A 19,614-nucleotide genomic window follows, 5' to 3' on the forward strand; every position below is an offset into this window, starting at 1 on the left:
ATTAGGTATTGGCTGCTTGGATATAATTTTATTTAAAATAACTGCTATAAAAGCTAAGTGTTTTTCTTTTCTAAATGGGAGGTTATTCACAAATCCTCTGGTAATTTTCTGTTTTCCATTAATTTTGACTATTTAGAAGAATGGTATACACGGCAGATTTGGGATTAGATTAATTTAACTTTGGAGGGACGGAGGAAATGACACACGTTCAGCAGAAGTCACTCTGGTTTTAGGTACTAAGAGAACCACAGCTTAACCAACTGCTGGTCAGGACAGGGCAGTGAGGCAAAGGTGGGGAGCAGGAAGGCGGGGAGAAAGGGGAGGAGAAGGGAGGAAGGAAGAGAAGGGAAAAGAAATTTAGGTGAGTGGGACAAAAGTTTGAACTTTATGTCTTTCACATGTTAACTTAAGCGATTAAATGGGGATTTTTATTTAGAAACTAAATGGGGGACTTTTTTGTATTACCAAAAATTGTATTATATGAGTTTTTAAAATGCCATCTTTTGAGCTCATTACATAACTTCTGGTAAACTAAACTGGAAAGGCAGCTTGGTGATAATAATTACATCCTCCCAGCTCTGATTCCTTTGCTCACTTGCTCTTGGAAAATTCCCAGCATCCTGTCCCAACCTCTTCACAGAAAATGTGGGAGACTTATTTCTCAAAGCCCCTGGTTCTGCTCTTTTTCTCTTAGGAGTCCTCCTCTCTCCCCACAGGGCCACTCACAGGGCACGGTGTCACGCAGGTACTCCCACCACTGCCGGAGTGTGGAGTCCCCCATCACGTGGACAACAGGCCAGCCAGGCAGCCCAGGATGCTGTCAACAGAGGGAAAGGAGCGGCTGGAGCAGGACAGCAAGTGCCACACATCTCCGTAGTAGAAGCCAGAGTGCTTTGCAGCAGGGGGCCCAGGAGAGCACAAGGGCCAGGGCGGGGCAGCGGGGGTGGGGTGACACAAGGCTATAGAAAAGGGAAAAACAGAACAGAACTAACATTAATAAATTACAAAATGCTAGGGGTTCTTCTATGTGCTTTACACATACTGTAGTATTTCATTCATTCTTTTACAAAAGCCCACGAAGCAGAATTCTTATCTCCATTTACAAGTAGAGACACTGAGGCCCTGAATTGTTAAGCAATTTACTCATGATCAAGAACAGTGACTGGCAGAAACAGCATTTTATCCCAAGAAGTCTGACTTTACAGCACGTATTACTAACCACTATGCAATATTACCCTGGCAGGAGGACTGGGGCTAACCTCCTAGGGAAGGAATAACAGCCCTACCCACCACCGTCTATTTCCCCCACCTCAACCCAATCCCCAGCAAATACCCCCCCCCCCCCAGTCACCCAGGGCACAGCTTCCTGGGGCTGCCATTCTGTCTGGATAGGAGAAATGCCTGGAGGGAGCACCTTGTCTATCACTTTCGTGGAAAAGCACGAAGAGTAAGCATTGGTGGTGGTGAGGGAGAGGTGACAAGGTGAAAACTGGCTGGCTTGCAATTTCTACTCTGCCTAAGTCCAAAAGGAGTTTGAGGCAGTTACAATATAATTAGCACATTTATAATGAGGCAATTACAATGACGAGTCAGAAAAATTGATGAGAGGAAGAGAAAATCTTGTTGGGAACTCGGACCTTCTGCAACTGACCCACCGGTTACTCTCAGTTTACTAACAGTCCAGGTAATAAAAGATCATCCAAGGTGGATCATGTAGGACTCCTCTGATAAATAGGAGTACACACGCATGCCAGGAGAGACTAACTCTTTCTGGCACTAAATTCTGGAAGGAACATGGAGCAGAATAATTTTTGTTATAAAACACTCAGACAGTAGATATGATAACCCCACTCCTTAAGTGTGGGCTGTACATAGAGAGGCCCAAAGAGCACAGTGTGGAAGGAGGGGGTGTGGGAGGGTGCACAGCAGAGAAGCCTGGCACATGCTCCCCCGGCAAGGTGACCAGGCTAACATCAACACCCATAAGTCATGTTGGTAGTATGTACCCTTGCTATGATGTGATGAAAATGTAACCTGGCCTCTGTGGCCTTCTCTAATCATAAGAAAAGCATCAGACAAATTTTGATAGAGAGGAATACTGATAGGGGACTCAAGACTTGGAAAATTTTAGCTTAAGGTAAAAAGCTGTAAGTCTAGCAAGTAATGTGTATGTTAAGCTTTTGTTTCAGGAACTACAAATAAGGCCCATCCCAGCTCCTGGGAAAACAGCCGACCTCCTGGAGCACTGGCTAGAGATTACCGCCTGGGGACATCCTAACCTTTGTTCCAGGAAGAAGCAGGTGACTACCCCTCCCCCTTGGAAACAGCTAACTGCCTAGGACAGGAATGTTGCAGCTTCTGAATCTCAAAGCCCTCACCGCACCTTGTTTGTCCTCCTCCACCCCCCTTATAAAAGATCTGGCTAGGAAAGAAAAGGAAAGATGGTTTGTTAGGGTATGAACCCGCCATCTTCTTGGATCGCCGGCCATCTGAAATACAGCGTCCATAAAAGATTCAATTGCTGTCATTGCTTATTGGATTTGGTAGCCCAAATGCCAGTGTCTTTTCTGGTTACAATACTACAGTGTAATCAATGCTCCTCAAAACTGTCAACGCCATCAAAAATAAGGAAAGTATGACAAACTGTCACAGCCCAGAAGAGCCTTACCGACTAAATGTAATGTGGTATTCTGGATGGGATCCTGGAACAGAACAAGAACATTAGGTTAAAATAGTAATTTTCAACCTTTTTGATCTCACAGCACACACAAACTAATTACTAAAAATATACATTTTCTGCTGATCTGACAAAAAAAGGTAGTGTCATTTTGACTCTTTACACTGGACAGCTATTGTTGGTTGGCTGTTGTCATTTTTGTGTGTGTGCGACAATTTAAGGGAAAAGAGGTCAGTGCCCCTGATTAAATAGTCCAGTATTGCATGTTACAAAAATTCTTACTGCACACCTGTTGAAAATCACTGAGTTAAAACTAAAGAAACTATGGTCTTTACTTAATAATGGGGTGTCAATATTTGCCCTGGCTGGTATAGCTCAGTGGATTGAGCACGGGCCTTTGAACCAAAAGGTCATCGGTTCAATTCCCAGTCAGGCCACATACATGAGTTACAGGCCAGGTCCCCAGTAGGGGGCGTGTGAGAAGCAACCACACATTGATGTTTCCCTTTCTTTCTCCTTCCCTTCCTCTCTCTCTAAAAATAAATAAATACAAATCTAAATTTTTTTAAAAAAATTAAAGATCTCAACAGTGGGCTTAAGGAGCAGTAAGTCATGTTGCAAACAAACTTCATCATGCTTTATTGTTTGATTTATTGAGTACAGGCAGAGTAGATTTAGCATAATTCTTAAAGGCCCTGAGATTTTTGGAATGGTAAGTGAACACAGGCTTCAACTTAAACTCACCAGCTACATTAGCCCCTAACAAGAGAGCCAGTCTGTCCTTTGAAGCTTTGAAGCCAGACATTGACTTCTTTCTAGCTAAGAAAATTTTAGATGTCGGGCTCTGTTTCGGTGCGGTGCACTGTGGGGTCGCCATGGCGGACTTGCAGCAGCTTCGGGTACAGGAGGCAGTGGACTCCATGATGAAGACTCTGGAGAAAGAGAATATCTGGAAGATGCAGGCCTTCATGTTCTGGTGTAGCACTGGCTGTTGTGAGGACAGCAAGGCGTCCATGCGACAGGTGCACCAGTGCATCCAGCGCTGCCATGCGCCTCTGGCTCAAGCCCAGGCCCTGGTTACCAGGGAGTTGTAGAAGTTTCAGGACCACCTGGCCTGATGCACCATGCATTGCAACGACAAAGCCAAAGATTCAATAGATGCAGGGAGTAAAGAGCTTCAGGTGAAGCGGCAGCTGGAGAGTTGTGTGACAAAGTGTGTGGATGACCATATGAGCCTCATTCCAACCATGACTAAGAAGATGAAGGAGTCTCTGTCATCCATTCAGATATAGAAGCCTTTGCCATTAGCCATTGTGACTGAGGGCAGGAATCTATTTAAAATGAAGAATGAGAATTTTGGTCTTTTAAGCAAAGTTTGTGAATGAAGAAATTAAGGATGGCAGCAAGGTTAAGGCATGAGTCACTTGCCTCTGGACACTGATTCTTTTATATTTTAATCCTAGAAAGTGCAATGGAAAAAACTGGTACTAAAATTTGGGTCAGAGAGTTTTCGAGAGCTTAAATTTTATGTGGCAAATACTTACTCTGGCAGCAGGTATTTCCCTCAAACCAAGACAGAGCCCTCTGAGGTACCAACAAGCTGACAGGCTCCTCTCACCTGCCAGTGGTCTGGTGGAATGTGAAGAGAGTTGTTTCTCTTTGTTGTCGACCTCCTGTTTACCATAAGCATCACCACACCATTTTTGATAGGCTGTAAAACAAAATCCATGAGGTCACTAATTTAGAAAGGGAAAAACGGTTTCTGGGTATTTGTTTTCCTTGGTTTTGTTGTATATACAAGGGCATGAAGTTGATTGAGATGTGGAGTTGGAAGAGGTAGTTTGAATAAGATCTTTGAAAACTTCCTTTGGATAGCTGTTTCTATCCATCAAGATGTAGATGCGAACTTCATAAAATCTCACACATGACATCTTTCAGCTTGGAGACCCTCCAGAAACGTAAGAGGCAATGTCATGCTGAGTATGGGAAGCAGACCTTCCTTCTCACTGGCTGCAGTGATGGGCCCTAAGCCTGTCTGCAGCAGAGTGACAGGACAATCTTGCAGTGGTACTCTACTTTGAAGGGAGAGGGGTTTTTGATTGCGCTGTATACCAATATCCAGGAATGAACAATGAAAGAGGAACTGTTGACTACTTAATTAAGAGAGTTATGAAGCACTGGGTTTGGAAAAAACCTGGTTTTCAGGAGTGAAACCTAAACCCAGTATTGCTTACTTAGCACCCTGAAATAACAGAGCCCTACTGAGACAATGCTTTGGCAACAGGAAGGTCAAGGTAGAAAAAGTAAGCAACTCAGGTGAGCTGTGGCTCCTTTAGAGCAAAGAGGAGCTGCCCCTCCCCACCCCCACCTCTCCACTACCAAATACCACTTTTGCCTGGGGGTTTTGCAATGTGTAGTGTTCCAACCCCAGCTCTGGCACCTTACCATTTTGATAAGGACCTTGTTATCTTTTTACCAACTAATTACTTGAAATAGTAATATAGCCGTTCTGTTTGCTGTTTCAGGACTATGATACATTTCCCTAGTGGTCTGGTTTTTAAAAATAAATAAAGTTTAATTTTCTTCCAAAAAAAAAAAAGAAAATTTTAGATGTCATCTTCTAACACAAGACTGATGTGGCCGTCTCCGTTAGTTATCTTACCTAGATCTTCCGGATAACTGGCTGCAGCTTCTGCATCAGCACTTCCTGCTTCCATTGTACTTTTATATTGTGGAAACAGCTTCTTTCCTTAAACTACATGAACCAAACTCCACTAACTTCAAACTTTTCTTCTACAGCTTCCTCACCTCTCTCGGGATTCACAGAATTGAAGACCTTCCCTGACCAAAGACACTTGAGAACAAATGGTTTATACCTCTCATTCTTCTTAACCAGAGAATAAATAGCTTAAATTTCCCTAGTCAAGGAGATAAATAACAGAGTACCAACTAATGCTATTTGCCCCAGCCAAACCCAAGGACAAATAAAGTCAGAGGAAAAAATAACAAAAAACCCAACTTGAATCAGTCCCAAGATAAAAGTCAAGCAGTAAAGCTGATCAAAGAATAATCCCAAACTCTCCTTTTTTATGCTTAGTATCTCTTTGTTGAAGTTCTCACTGAGTCATTCCTTCTTCCTCTAAGTTCCTTGAGCATCCTTATAACCATTGTTTTGAACTCTGTATCTGGTAGATTGCTTGCCTCCATTTCATTTAGTTCTGTTTCTGGGAATTCTGTTATTTTATTTGGAGCATGTTTCTTTGTTTCCCCATTTTGGCTTCCTCTCTGTATTTATTTCTGTGTATCAGGTAGATCTGCTATGTCTCCCAGTCTTGGAAGGGTGGCCTTATGTAGTAGGTGTCCTGTGGGGCTCAATGGCACTGTCTCCCTGATCACCTGAGCTAGGTTCTCCAGGATGTCCCTTGTACAGCTTATGTGAGCCCTCCTTTTGTACTTGAGTCTTGATTGTTGTTGGCCCATCTGTGGGTCAAGTTGACCTTCAGGCTAGCTGACTATAAGGACTGGTTCTGACCACAGTGTAGGAGCAGCTGTGCGAGGGCTGACCCCATGAAGCGGCATTTTCCCCAGCAGGGTCAGTACCTGCTGAGATCTCCCTTTGGGTGTGCTGTTTATGGAGCTAATTGGCTCATGCTCAGTTGTGATCTGAAGCCTGCCAATGGGTGTGTTGGTTCTGGGGTTCTGGTACAGGTCAATGTCAGACACTGCTTATAGCCAGCCCTAGGTTACCTGTTGTGAGCTACAAAGTGATCCACAGTTTGTGGCTGCCTTTGCAGGTCTGAGTGCATGTGGGAGGGGTCAAGCTGCATACCAAGGCTGGCCTCCATCAGTACCAAACCGGGGGGCATGTCAGCAAAATGTCCAAGGCACTCAAGCTTAACCTCTTTCTGACAGCTGCCTGTTAGATTTAATCACTGAGAGAGCCTTTGCCAGTATGTGATTTGCTTGAGGGAGGCTCTCAGTGAGTCATCGGGCAGGAGTGAGTGGTATCCAACAGGTTAATACAAACTTGGTGCCAGTGCTAGGTCTGTGGCCACTCAGGAAAAGACTCAGGGTACACCAAGGCCAGCTGCCAAGTACCTGGGGCCTGCAGACCTTTGTGGTAGGACAGGGTCTCAGGGAGTCATCAGGGTAAGGCAGTAGAGTTCATCAGGCTAAAACAGATTGAGATTTGGCCATGTAGAGGGAGGGATCTGCCCAGGAATGGTGGCATTGGTCTGGGCCTGCAGGGGGGATTTGGCCCTAGAACCAAACAACTCTGTCTTTTCCTGTGCATCTCTGACACCTGCTGAGTCTACCTTCTAAGAAAGTCTGCACTGTAGGCCCAGGCTGGCACAGCCAGCAGATGCTCTGCAATGAGCAAGCTTGGCAGGGCAGGGCCACAGGGAGCCGATGGGTAGGTCTAGTGCATTCCCCCAGACTGACATCACATGGAAGGGAGTGCTCAACTCAGGGAAAATGGTGTCTGTGGGCAGTGTGAGAGGGATTCAGCACAGAGACATTGGCAGCTGTGCCCCAGCCCTCTTTCCAAGCCACAGAAGCCAGTCTCTCCCTCTGTGATACCCTTTGAGTCACCCTTCTTCCTTCAGAGCCCAGGTTGGAGTGGCCCCAAATGAGATGTGTGTTGGCCTGAGTTTCTAGCAGGGTGTCCCATCTCACCCTGACAGACAGAATTTCCACTGATTGTCACTGTCAGATGTTATGTGGGCTCCTCTTCCCGGGCTGAGGAGCCCAGCATGGGATTGAGACCCCTTGCTCTTCAGAGGGGACCTTTGCCGCTGGGATATCTCTCCAGATTCTCAATTGTGACACGTGGGTACAGGGCCAGCCCTTTTCATGTCTCCACCCTTACTTCATAACGTAGCTTCTTTTGTAAATCCTTGGTTATAAGACTTCTGTTCAGCTAGCCTTCAGTTGTTATTCAGGTTGATCATTCTACAATTTAGTCATAATTCCAACTGGGCCCCAAGAGGACGTGAGTATAACTTCCACCCACTCTGCCTCCATCTTGGATCGTCTCTGTTCTTAGTTTGCAGGTTTTTAACAGCAGCCCTGAGCTGAGGTTTCAGGAGCTGAATAGAGGATGAGTTGATAGTGTCAAACACTAATAATATACAGCTATTTCTCCACACATGCAAGAAAATGTTACTTAATAAATCCACAGTGGTGTCAATAAACCACTGGACTCCCATCCAATGAACTCCTATGAAGCCATGTGCACTAGCAGCTCTGGAAGTTTACACATCTTCATCCTATCATCAGCATCTTTTAATTTCAATGCCTGCCCCAACCAATATACACTCACCTTCTAATGAAGCCAGGAAAAGAGCCCCTCCTTACTCTAGCTCTCAGTCTGCCTGGATACTTAGCTGTTACTGACTGGCTGGCCCTGGGCCTTGACCCTGTGGCTCACAATGCTACTTCTCTGAAGTCACATTTTCCCACCTCACATGCCTTACTCCCAGATCCACTTTTATGACCAGAAATGGGACCCACACCAATAGTTTTTCAGGGCCTTTGAGATACCACGGTAAGTCATTCCTGCTATCTGCTGGCCACCATGTCCTTTCTTTCACTTCTAAACAAAGTCAGCTCCTGGCTAAGTGTCAGTCTTCTAATTCCTACCTGTCCTAACACACATCAATTTCAAAATCCATGTAGGTGAAACTTTCAACACTATTGCTTTTCAGTTCTGTGAGCTGCTGCCTACCAATGATCTTGTCATCTACTCTTTCTCAGCCACTCAGTCTAGGCTGATCATTTTACACCTGAGCTTCTGTCCTCAAACTCCAAATACCCTTTCTCATCCTCTCTCTTGGGTAATGACCATGGTTCCCACTTCTAAAAAACTTTCACAGACTCCCCCACCCACAATCTATCCAACTATCAGCTTCCACATCCATATAATCAGCCTGCCCCTCTGTTACCATGGATATACTATTAATACACTTCTCTAACCCTTCACTAGACCCCATCCTTTCTAACCTTCAGAAGGTCATTGCCCGAGAAATTCTACTCACTCACTCTCTCTCAGATATTACAATAGTGTGTGGCCTTCCAAAGGGCTACAATACATAAACAAATATGTTGTATCTATGTTATTAAAATTTTATGGAATGGTAGCAATTAGGAAAATAAAATCTAAAATGGCCTAGAAGGGACAGAGTAATTTTTAAAAGATGAACAACCACTAATACAGAGGCACATCAAATTCCTACATGGCCCTACATCATCTGTCCGTCATTACTTCCCTAAGCTTGTCTCCTACTACTCTCCCCCTTGATCATTCAGATACAACCACATTGGCCTCTTGGCTGATTCTTAAGTACCTCAAGCATCCACACACACACACTCGCTATGTATGCCTTTGCATTCTCTGCTATGGATACTCTCTCTCAGGTTTCACCCAGGATGACTCATCTCCTTCCAGTCTTTTCTGGTCTCTTCTCAATGTCTCCTCAGAGAGACCCACCATGACCACCATATTTAATACTATGGTATGCCCCTCACCCCTTACTTCTGCACTCTGGATCCCGTTTACCTGGATCTACTTCTGCTTTTTTCCCCATACCACTTATTTTGTACTAGTGAATAAAACATACTATTTCATTTCCCTTTTATGTGTACTGCTTGCTTCTCTTTCCATCCACTAGAATATAAATTCCATGAGGGTGGAAATCTTTGCCTGTTCTGTCCACAGCCTGTGAAACAGTGACAGTGCTGGACACAGAGCAGCTCTCAATAATGGGCAAACGAATCCTCCCATGCCCTAAGGGAAAAACTTAAGTCCTAGAAGGAGCTACACATTCAGGTGAGTAAATCTATAACTAGAAAAAAAAGAAACCAGGGCTGAGGATGTGACATGTAGCCACATTATTAATTCTGCCCGGGACTCTCCCTCCTTAGGGTCATGAGAATAACTAAACATTGAGGCATGTTAAAGCTATACCTGGAGCCTATCCCAGGGTGAGGGGGACTTCTTGCCTGGGTCTCACATCCACAAAGAACCTCAAATGTAGGTGTTGAATGTTCCCTCTAAAGGGGACTGGTTATATATTCAGCCAGAGGCACACCCAGAAGAAAGGAAGTGATAGGGGACTCAAGACATGGAAAATTTTAGTTTAAGGTAAAAAGTTATAAGCCTAGCAAGTAATGTGTATGTTAAAGCTTTTGTTTCAGAAACTACAGATAAGGCCCATCCTGGCTCCTGGGGAAAGCAGCCAACCTCCTGGGACACTGGCTAGAAATTCCGGCTGGGGACAAATGGAGGCATCCCGGCCACTGTGCTCCAGGGAGAGACAGATGACCACCCGCCCCTGGGAACAGCTAACTGCCCAGGACAGGAATGTTGCAGCTTCTATCACCTAATCCTCCTTGAATCTCAAAGCCCTCACCACACCTTGTTTATTCCCTGGTATAAAAAAGTCTGGCCTAGACAGAGAAGGCAAGATGATCTGTTAGGGTATGAATCCACCATCTTCTCAGATCACCGGCCATCTGAATAAAGCGCCCATCAAGATTCAATAACTGTCATCGCTTATTGAGTTTGGTAGTGACAGGCAGCCCGAACATGGGTGTCTTTTCCAGTTACAGAAGGAGCCAGCCTTTCAGCTTACAATTTAACTGGTGTCTCATTATAGCATTCTGCTCCATGGAATAACTTGATAAGCCTTGTAATTCCTGAATAACTTTCAAAATCATAAAGCTTTGTGTTAAAAGCATTCATTTGTCAAATATAACTATTTCATTTGTGCCACAATTTTGGAACCCTGCTTCTCTTTGCCTTTTCACATTACTGCTAAATTTGAGAAGTGGCAGTGGTTGGGGCTCTAATAAGCTTTGATCCTTCTTGGCCACAGAGAAGCAAGGAGATGAATAGTGCAACATCACATAAGCTCCTGGTGTTCACAGGTTGCCAGAGCCCAGACCCCCAAATGCCTCCTTACCTTGTAGCTTACCAATGCTTCCCCTAAATACATACTGACAAAGTACAGTCCTTCCCCTTCGCTCCATTATTTCATCATACTTCTGGGTGGGGGTGGAAGTAAAACAGGGAAAACCAGGGGGAAAAATTACGTGGGAGTGTAGGCCCAGGTACGAATGCTGCCATGGAGACCATTGCAAGAAAGGGATGCCCACCCTCTCTGGGTTTTGTGGCTACGACGGTTCATTTTAGGTGTCAATTTGGCTAGGCTGTGGTACCCAGCTGCCTAGTCAAGCAGCAGTGTAGGTGTTGCTGTTCAAGGAAATGAGAATATGTCACCATGAAATATGCCTTTTTGACAAAAAATTATTTTGAGCTACTATTAAAAAAATAGTAGGTGCAGGAAGGGCACCCTGGCTGTCCTCTTTTTCTTTGTGAGGACAGGAGATAAAACCCTCATGTGGAAGATGTCCTCCTCCGAAATAATTTTAGGATTGTATAAATGAAACTACTCCTTAGGTGTTAAGGAATTGAAATTACACTCGGCCCTTTGAAGGCAACCTCGAGGTTGATGTGGCTCCTGGTGAAAATGAGTTTGACACTCCTGCCTTAAAAGAAAAGATAAAAGCTTCCCAGTGAAGAAGGAATTCTTCTTAAGGCTGTAATAACACAGAAACCCTGCCTGAGTTGTAGCCCACTGCCCTGAAAATTCAGATTCAAAATTGCAATGTCAACTTTTCCCTGAACTTCCAGCCTGCCAGCCTACCCTACAAATTTCAGACTTGCCAGCCCCGACAATTGCGTGAGCTAATTCCTTAAAATAGTTCTCTATCTCTCCCTCATTCTCTGTAGAACCCTGACTAATACAGTGGTTAACTGATGGCTAATTTCTGTTGGGTTTGTATCTCTGCTCCCTCCTTTAGCACTCTTCTTTTCAATCCAGACTTTTTTCCACAGGAGAAAATCAAAGTTTTTAATGCATGCACATGGGGAATCCACATAGGCATGAAAATTCCAAAGACAGTGAGGCAACATTAGGTATATAAGACATTTTGAACAAAAGAGAAAATGGGAGGGTGGCAGGGTGTTAGATTTCAGGAGCAAGAATGGGAGATTTACAAGTAGTTGAGAAAGAGAGGAACCTACACAACAGGAAAAGTCCTGCTGGGCGACTCAGAAACAATGGGACACCAAAGGTATCTAGCTAACAGGCCCCTGCCTGAACCCTCTTATTTGCCATAAATTGAAATTTTATAGTTTCTAAAAAGAGGGCTGCAATATGAAAAGTTGGTTCTACCATTTGGGGGGAAAATAGATTAAGAAAAAAGAGGAATCAGAGATTAGTTTTATCTTTAAACAATTTGCCACACACAGAACCTTTAAAATAGACATTTATATAAAACTTATCTACTGTTCTTATGACATTTAAGTAAGTTAACACAAAGCGCAAAATATGGTGTTAGTTTTCTTCTTCTTCCTCTGTTACTGAAACCGGAAAAGACACCCACGTTCGTGCTGCCTGTCACTACCAAACCCAATAAGCAATGACAGCAATTGAATCTTTATGGGCGCTTTATTCAGATGGCCAGCAATCTGAGAAGATGGTGGGTTCATACTCTAACAAACCATCTTGTATTCTCTTTCCAGGCCAGATTTTTTTATAACAGGGGTTGGGGGGCTTGGCGGGGGAGATAAACAAGGTGCAGTGAGAGTTTTGAGATTCAGAAGCTGCAACATTCCTGTCCTAGGCAGTTAGCTGTTCCCAGGGGAGGGTGATCGTCTATCTCTCCCTGGAACACAAAGGCCCAGGTGCCTCCAGTTGTCTCCAGGTGGTAATCTTTAGCAGTGCCCCAGGAGGTCAACTGTTTTCCCAGGAGCCAGGATGGGCCTTACCTGTAGTTTCTGAAACAAAAGTTTAACATACACATTATTTGCTAGACTTAAAACTTTTTACCTTAAGCTAAAATTTTCCAAGTCTTGGGTCCCCTATCACTTCCAGGTGGACAAGCAATGGCAAGGTGCACTCCCTTAGTTCTCTGCTTAGCTTTCACCTGATCAGAGGCTGATCCTGCCCACTTGATATGAAATAGCACACGCCACCCTCTCAACCTCCCACTTTTTTTTAACCTTTCAAGTATAATATGCACACAGTTTCGAGCCTTCCCCCATGGATAACCAGCACCCTGATTTCTGATAGCATAAATTAGTTTTGCTTGTTTTTGTACATTACATAAATGGAACCACACAGAATGTAGTCTTTTGGGATTGACTTCTTTCACTCTACGTGAAGTCTATGCAGTTTATTCACGTGGCTGTGTATCATTTTAGTTCATTCATTCTCATTGCTTATAGTGTCCCATTATGAGAATGTAACACTATTTATTTATTTATCCATTCAATCATTGATGGGCATTGGGGGAATTTCAATTTTGAGTGATTGGGAATAAAGCTTCTGTGAACATTCCAGTACATGTCTTTGGGTGAACACATGTAAACATTTCTGTTGGGTAGATACATTTGAGCTTGGAGTGAAATTGCTGGGTCACAGACCTATTTTTTAAAGGTTTTAAAAAAATTATTAAATCTTTCATGTATTAAAAACAGTGTTTAAAAAAATAAAAATAAAAACAGTGTTTATATGTATACACTTACAGACTTAGAACTTAAGAAATAGAATGCTACTGCCATAGTCCATTCAGGCTGTTATAACAAATATCAGAGACAAGGAAGCTTATAAAAAAACAGAACATTTATTTCTCACATTTCTGGAGGCTGGGAAGCCCAAGATTAAGGCACCAGCAGATTCGGTATCTGTTGAGAGCCCACTTCCTGTTCACAGACTGTCATCTTTTTGCTGTGTCCTTATATGATGAGAGGGGCAGAGACTCTGGGGTCTCTTTTATAAAAGCACTGATCCCGCCCTGGCTGGTGTGGCTCAATCGTCTGGAGTGTCATCCTGTAACTGAAAGGTTGTGGGTTTTATTCCTGGTCAGAGCACATGCCTAGGTTGCACATTTGGTTGCCAGTCTGGGCATGTTTAGGAGGCAACTGATGAATTTTCCTCTCTCACATTAATATTTCTCTCTCTCCTTTCCTCTCTCTTGAAAAGCAATTAAAAAATGTCCTTGGGTGAAGATAAAATTTTTTTTTAAATAGTAAGAACATTAATCCCATTCATGGGGGCTCCATCCTCATAACCTAAGCACCTTCCAAAGTCTCCACCTCCTAATACCATCGCATTAGGGATTAGGTTTCAACATACAAAGTTGAAGGGGGACAAAAACATTCAGTCTACAACAATTATCGATATTTTTTATCTTTTTGTACCTATATCTCACTTCTCTCTTTATCCCACTAATAACCATTTTGCCAAAATTTATTATTCCCTTGATCTTCTTTATTATTTTGAGATATATATATCCCTATTGTTTTCTATAAATATATGTATTTCCCTAAATGATACATTATTTTGTTTTTTGTTTTTGAACTTGATATAAATGGAATTCTGCTTTATTCTTTTCATAGCATTTCTCAGCAATTAACATTTATTTTCTTTTTTTTAAGATTTTATTTATTTACTTTTTAGAGAGGGAAGTGAGGGAGATGGGGGGAGAACATCAATGTGTGGTTGCTGGGGGCCATGGCCTGCAACCCAGGCATGTGGCCCGACTGGGAATCGAACCTGCGACACTTTGGTTCGCAGCCCGCTCTCAATCCACTGAGCTACGCCAGCCAGGGCAGTACCATTTATTTTCTTATTGATTGATTGATTGATTGATTGTCTGGGGTTACCTTCTCCCTCACAGCTCCTTGAAAACAAAACAAAAAATATGTCTCGTTTTTATTCACTATTGTACCTCCAATTCCAAGAAGAACATCTGGTACATGGAATTTGCTCAATTAACATTTGTTGAATGAAAGACAGAGAAACCTTGCTTTCTACATGACTAGTATGATTCAAGCTGTTTGTGAAAATGAAACAATTTAATGATGGCTAATGAGTATTGTTCTGCTAAGGCTCCCTCTGTGTCAAGAAAAATGAGTGCAGGTAATTCAGTAATATTAAATGTAGCTTAAACATAATAAGAAACCTAGTTGGCCCATGGAGCAATGGAAAAAGCGTCAGCATCAGCAGACTCAGACTGGAATCTGGCTCTGCCACTTGCCAGTTGGTCCCTGTGAGCAACATTCAGCCTTTCTTAGTGTCCACTTCCTCATCCACGAAGTTGGGGTACTAGTACAGGGTGGTTACTGTGAAGGTTAGATGAGTGCATGGATGAAAATGCTCTGAACAGTGAGTGCAAAGAAAATGATACTACAAACTGTCATCAATACTAAGGCTCAGGAAGGCTTTGCAAATTAAACATCTTCACACTGTATTTTACTTTCTCTCTCTATATCCTCCTCCACTTTAAATTTTTTATTATAAACATAACTCCTCTTTTAAAATGCATCTTCTCTAATGAGCTTTCTCCTCAAGCAACAGTACTTAGTTTTATTTTATTGAGATATAATTTACCATGTTAAAGTGTACAGTTCAGTTGTTATTACAACCCCAAAGTTGTGTAATCATCACCACTATAAAATTCTTGAACATTGTCATCACTGGGAAAGAAACTCATGCCCCTTAGCAGTCACTCCCTATTACTCCCCTGCCCCCCAGCCCCTGGCAACCACTGATTTGCTTTCTGTCTAGTTTAGACATTTCACATCAAGAGAATCACACAATATGTGACTTTGTGCATGTCTGATTTCTTTCACTTAGCTTAATGATTTCATTGCTTATCTGTGTTGTAGCTTATATTAGTAATTCATTCCTTTTTAATAGTGATAATATTCATGGATATGTTATTTTTATTTATCTACTCTTCAGTTTAGGGATACTTGGGTTGTTTACATTGGGAGGCATTATAAATAATGCTGCCACAACATGTGAGTACAAGCTTTTGTGTAAACATATTTTTCAGTTCTCTTAGGTATATAACTAGGAGTGGTATTGCTAAGTCACAGTAACTCTGTATTTTACTTCTCCAGGTACCGCTGATGTTTTCCACAGAAGCAGCAGCATTTTACATCCCCACCAGCAATGTATGAGGGCTGCAATTTCTCCACATCCTCTCGCCACACGTACTTGTTTTAGTTCTAGAATCATCCATTTTGCTTACCAACACTGCCTCAGTCACATTAGTATTGCAGCAGGTCTAGAAACTATTTAAATTAAAACACAAAATTCCTATGTGACATTTTTTTTAATGACTCCACGGTACTGTTTCCAGTTTTTCCTGGCAGAGAGTATCAGTACTGAAGCTGTCTCGCCCAGCGAGAGATTAAATTCACCATCACCACTGCTCCTCACAGAATTCCTGGAAGAAACGCCGTTTTGGGAACCAATCCCTGCCGTAAACAGAGAACAGTCTGGAAGAGGCCTAAGAGTAGCATTCGAATTGCTTTTCACATTCAGGTCACGTTATTTCACTTAATCTCTTGTTGTGGTCACAGCTCTGGACAGTATATGCCACACAGACACCCTGTGCCAAATCCTAGGCAGGCAGGCTCCAGCACACCTCCCTCTGGCACCGCCCCCTCCCGCCTCCACCATAGGTCCACCCTTCGCCAACACTTACCCCTCCTTCTCACACTCGGGGGCAAGGGGGCGGGGAGATGGGTGTTAAAGAGGGCCTGCGACCAATCCGCATGCCTCTCCGTGAAGTGGCTCTTTACACTGGCAGATTAAGTTTGATGACTTAGTCGAGCTCCAATACACACTTTGGGGGCGGGGCTGAAGTCCTGCAGGCGCAAGTCAGGAGGAGGCGAAGACAGTCCGGTGGAAGCACGTGACCTGGGCCTGGATCCGGAAGCTACCTATCTAGTAGGGAGCACCCCTCCGCACCTAGGGCTGCAATGGTGAGTGAGGACGCATGCGCGGGAGTACCTGCTGGGGGTTCTAGGTCCCTGGTCCCCAATCTCAGGCTCCCCCTTTATGGGGCCGCACTCCGCCCTCACTTTCTATTCTCTCCTGGACAGAGAAGGGTTGGAGCGGGAGGTGGGGGAGGAGGGCGGTGGCGACGTAGTGGGCTGAGGAGGGGTCTTTGGGAGGGTGTACGAAGGCTGGGGAGTAGTCTGCAGAGGAGCAGCTGGCCACGTGGGTAATTGGAGAGGGGTCTGGAGTGAGGGGCCAGTGGGGCTGCGAAGGCCTCCGGTAGTAGCAATGGTGGGATGTGGAAGGCCAAGGGAGTCCAGGAGCAGAGGGTGAGGACAGATCAGAGGCTCAAGAAGATCAGTGTTGTAGGCCATGTAGAGGGAAGAGGTTCTGGAAGGGCCCTGGCTTGGGAAAGAGAAGGTCTAGGGCAGGTCTGGAGTGATGTGGGTTGCAAGTGAAGAATTTCAAGAGCTATCCTCCTAGCAGCGCTTCTTACTGATGGCATCTTTATCCACTAGACTTCTGCACTGACCCAGGGGCTGGAGCGAATTCCTGATCAGCTTGGGTACCTGGTTCTGAGTGAAGGCGCAGTGCTGGCGGTGCGTTCTGGTCAAGGGGGTTTCCCCCAAGTACACACAGCCGGGTGATCCCTTCTAACATTGCCCACTTATTTCCCGCTATTCGCGGTCTTAATTGGTACCATTCCTGCCTGGCATAGAGCAAGTTTTCAATAATTAAATAAATCTCTGGAATCTTAGTGTGGTAAGTGTTCAGAAGTAAAAGGGTTTACTAACTTTACTAAAGTCAGACAACTAGTCACAGGTTCGTTGATAACTAATATTACCCAAGTTATCCTCGAATATGTCTTTATTTGGTATTTATTGAAGAGGATTTGTATTTTGTTCCCTAGTATACTACAGTGTTAGTTCTCTGGAAGTTTTCAGTCTACCTAGAAACAAGGCTTATTGGTAAAAGTTGAAGGCAATGCGAGTGGTAAGACTACTGAAGAAGGCCAGAAAATGGAGGATTCAACCCTTAACATTATAACTTGTGTTATGACAAGGAATCCTTGGAGGACATAAGAAATTCAGCTGGGCTTAAAGGATGGATGGTTGTGAACAGGCAGAAAAGGAAAGGGCTGAGAGGTAGAGATATTTTTTGGAGTGACACCAGCCTGTTTGACTTGGTGATAGGTTTATGTTCAAAAGATTTGGAAAGGTTTAGGGAAAGAAGAGGGTGTGGTTAGGAAAGATTTGATTGTGGAGGATGCCCCAACTGGGTTAGCATGTTTGGATTAATCTTGAGGGTAATAGGAGCTTTGAACGGTTTTGAACAGAAACATAAGCTGATGAAATAGTTGAGGAAGATTTTTCTAATAGGTGTGAATTTGGGGATCCAGAAGTGGGGAGGCTGCTGCGGAAGGAAATCTATGAGTCTGGACTGGTGGCAGTGAGAAGGAGCAAGGGGACATTTTAAAGTAGGAATCAATATATCTTTGTAATGACTAGACATATGTAATAGAGGAGATTCTTTCCCATTCAGTCCTAGAATGGTGGTGTCTTTAACAGAAAATTACTAAAGGAAGTTGATTGGGGAATAGGAGTGGTAAGGGGAATTTTGATAGCTTGACCTTAGACACTGTATTTGAAATAGGATAATAGCAGTTAATATATGTACATAAAATCCTTACAAACCCATGAGATAGGTAATGTCTCCAATTTACAGATGAAGAAACTGAGGTACAGATGTCCAAGAGAGCACAGGGAACTGAACTTAACCTAGCGAGAGGCCCCTATTGAGGAGGTAGGGAGAAGTTGCAACAGTCACCAGAAAAAAGGAAGTCCAGGCCACTGATGTTATTACTCAAGGCCTAGGTAATAGGAGGGGGTTCAAGGATAAAAAGAACATTTATTTCAGATTCTACAGACAGGGCAACAAGTGGGAAGATTGAGGAAAAGATGGAGCCTTGAACAAGTCAGTGGGTACTGATGTTTGAGAATGTGATAGAGACAGGGAGAGACATCAAGTTTTGAGGGGTTACAGAAGTGGCGGTTAGTAAAGAAGTAGATGAGAGTCACCGCTCATCAGGGGAAGGCCAGAATAAGGATGAGAAACAGTGTGGCATCAGGAGGAGCTGTGTAGTAAAAGTTTCAGGTCTGTTTTTCCAAAGCCGAGGTGACCACTGGGAGCCAGTACCAATGCTAGAGCCAAGTGACTCTTCATGGAATTCTTTCCCAATTTTGTTCCCTAATTTCTGCCGTCCTCCTTCCTTTGTCTGCATGTAGTCATCTGGGGATCTAGAGAATGATGAGCAGGCGGCCAGTGCCATCTCTGAGCTGGTCAGCACAGCCTGCAGTTTCCGGCTACACCACAGCATGAACATACCCTTCAAGCGCCTGTCGGGTGAGCCATAGCCCTTGCCCCTGATGGTGGTGATAGGAAGTGGGGTGTCCCCAGAGGTGGGGTGCTCTCCTCAGGGGAAAAAAACACTTGTTTCCTACCAACCTCCTATCCTTTCTCCCTGGGGTCCCTAGTTCTGGCCACTTTCTTCCCTTTGGGATTCACCCCTGCATCTCGGAAGTATGAGAAAATGAGAAGGGGATTGAATGGAGACCTCCCACCTTTAGATCTCTGAGCCTTGAACCATCGAATTTCTTTGGCTCTTGATCCCAGCCAGCTTGTGTGAGATCCCATGGAGGCCATCGCATCCCACTAACTCTGTGCTCCCTTCCCTTTCCCGGGGCTTGGGAAGGTGTGTCTCCCCTCCAGTGGTCTTTGGAGAACACACGCTGCTGGTGACCGTGTCAGGACAGAGGGTGTTTGTGGTGAAGAGACAGAACCGAGGCCGGGAGCCCATTGACGTCTGAGCCTGCCAAAGGCGAGGGGCAGAAGTGGACTGGGTCCATGAGCCTCTGATGAGAAAGATACAAACTTCTTCCACCTTTCTTGGCCTGCTGCTAGAACTAAGGCTTTCTGTTCCTCCTCCCCCCCACCCCCCATTACCTGGAAGGGCTTGGTGACTGCACTGTGTTAAGGACGGTGAGGAAAATAAACATGAGTCTATTGATGTTCCCC

The 19,614-nt window shown here is 44.1% G+C and overlaps 2 protein-coding genes and 1 long non-coding RNA gene across 5 annotated transcripts; 2 read left to right on the top strand and 1 right to left on the bottom strand.

Moving 5' to 3' along the window:
* The first annotated feature begins 3,527 nt into the window (after positions 1-3,527).
* On the top strand, positions 3,528-5,006 carry LOC114501168 (protein FAM136A-like). The gene is given in 1 exon segment (XM_036020731.1): positions 3,528-5,006. A coding segment is annotated over 1 exon segment (417 nt). The 5' UTR covers positions 3,528-3,552; the 3' UTR covers positions 3,970-5,006.
* An 8,350-nt stretch (positions 5,007-13,356) lies between these two features.
* Positions 13,357-16,150, bottom strand: LOC118499325. The gene is made up of 2 exons (XR_004901845.1): positions 15,785-16,150; positions 13,357-13,581 (listed from the first exon to the last, which is right to left on the bottom strand). It is a non-coding gene; the product is annotated as an uncharacterized LOC118499325 (long non-coding RNA).
* Positions 16,151-16,376: 226 nt separating this feature from the next.
* LAMTOR4 (late endosomal/lysosomal adaptor, MAPK and MTOR activator 4) lies at positions 16,377-19,611 on the top strand. 3 transcript variants are annotated; one of them, XM_028514819.2, is made up of 4 exons: positions 16,377-16,523; positions 17,058-17,138; positions 18,825-18,942; positions 19,309-19,611. In XM_028514819.2, exons 1-4 carry the CDS (start codon positions 16,521-16,523, stop codon positions 19,404-19,406), a joined length of 300 nt encoding a protein of 99 aa, XP_028370620.1. In that variant the 5' UTR covers positions 16,377-16,520; the 3' UTR covers positions 19,407-19,611. The 3 variants fall into 3 exon arrangements, with proteins under 3 accessions (XP_028370620.1, XP_035876629.1, XP_035876628.1); XM_036020736.1 differs by lacking the exon at positions 16,377-16,523 and adding an exon at positions 16,585-16,662 and having other exon boundaries at positions 19,292-19,611; XM_036020735.1 differs by lacking the exon at positions 16,377-16,523 and adding an exon at positions 16,585-16,662.
* The last annotated feature ends 3 nt before the right edge of the window (positions 19,612-19,614 follow it).

This window comes from Phyllostomus discolor, chromosome 3, assembly GCF_004126475.2.
Source record: "Phyllostomus discolor isolate MPI-MPIP mPhyDis1 chromosome 3, mPhyDis1.pri.v3, whole genome shotgun sequence".
NCBI classification, from domain to species: Eukaryota; Metazoa; Chordata; class Mammalia; order Chiroptera; family Phyllostomidae; genus Phyllostomus; species Phyllostomus discolor.

Excerpts from the sequence above, each read along its gene's own strand:
- LAMTOR4 (XM_036020735.1), top strand. The coding sequence starts at position 16,600 with ATGGGGCCGCACTCCGCCCTCACTTTCTATTCTCTCCTGGACAGAGAA. Across the intron at positions 16,663-17,057 it reads GAGAAGGGTTGGAGCGGGAG|ACTTCTGCACTGACCCAGGG; the intron begins GTGGGGGAGGAG and ends TTTATCCACTAG. Across the intron at positions 17,139-18,824 it reads GTGAAGGCGCAGTGCTGGCG|TCATCTGGGGATCTAGAGAA; the intron begins GTGCGTTCTGGT and ends GTCTGCATGTAG.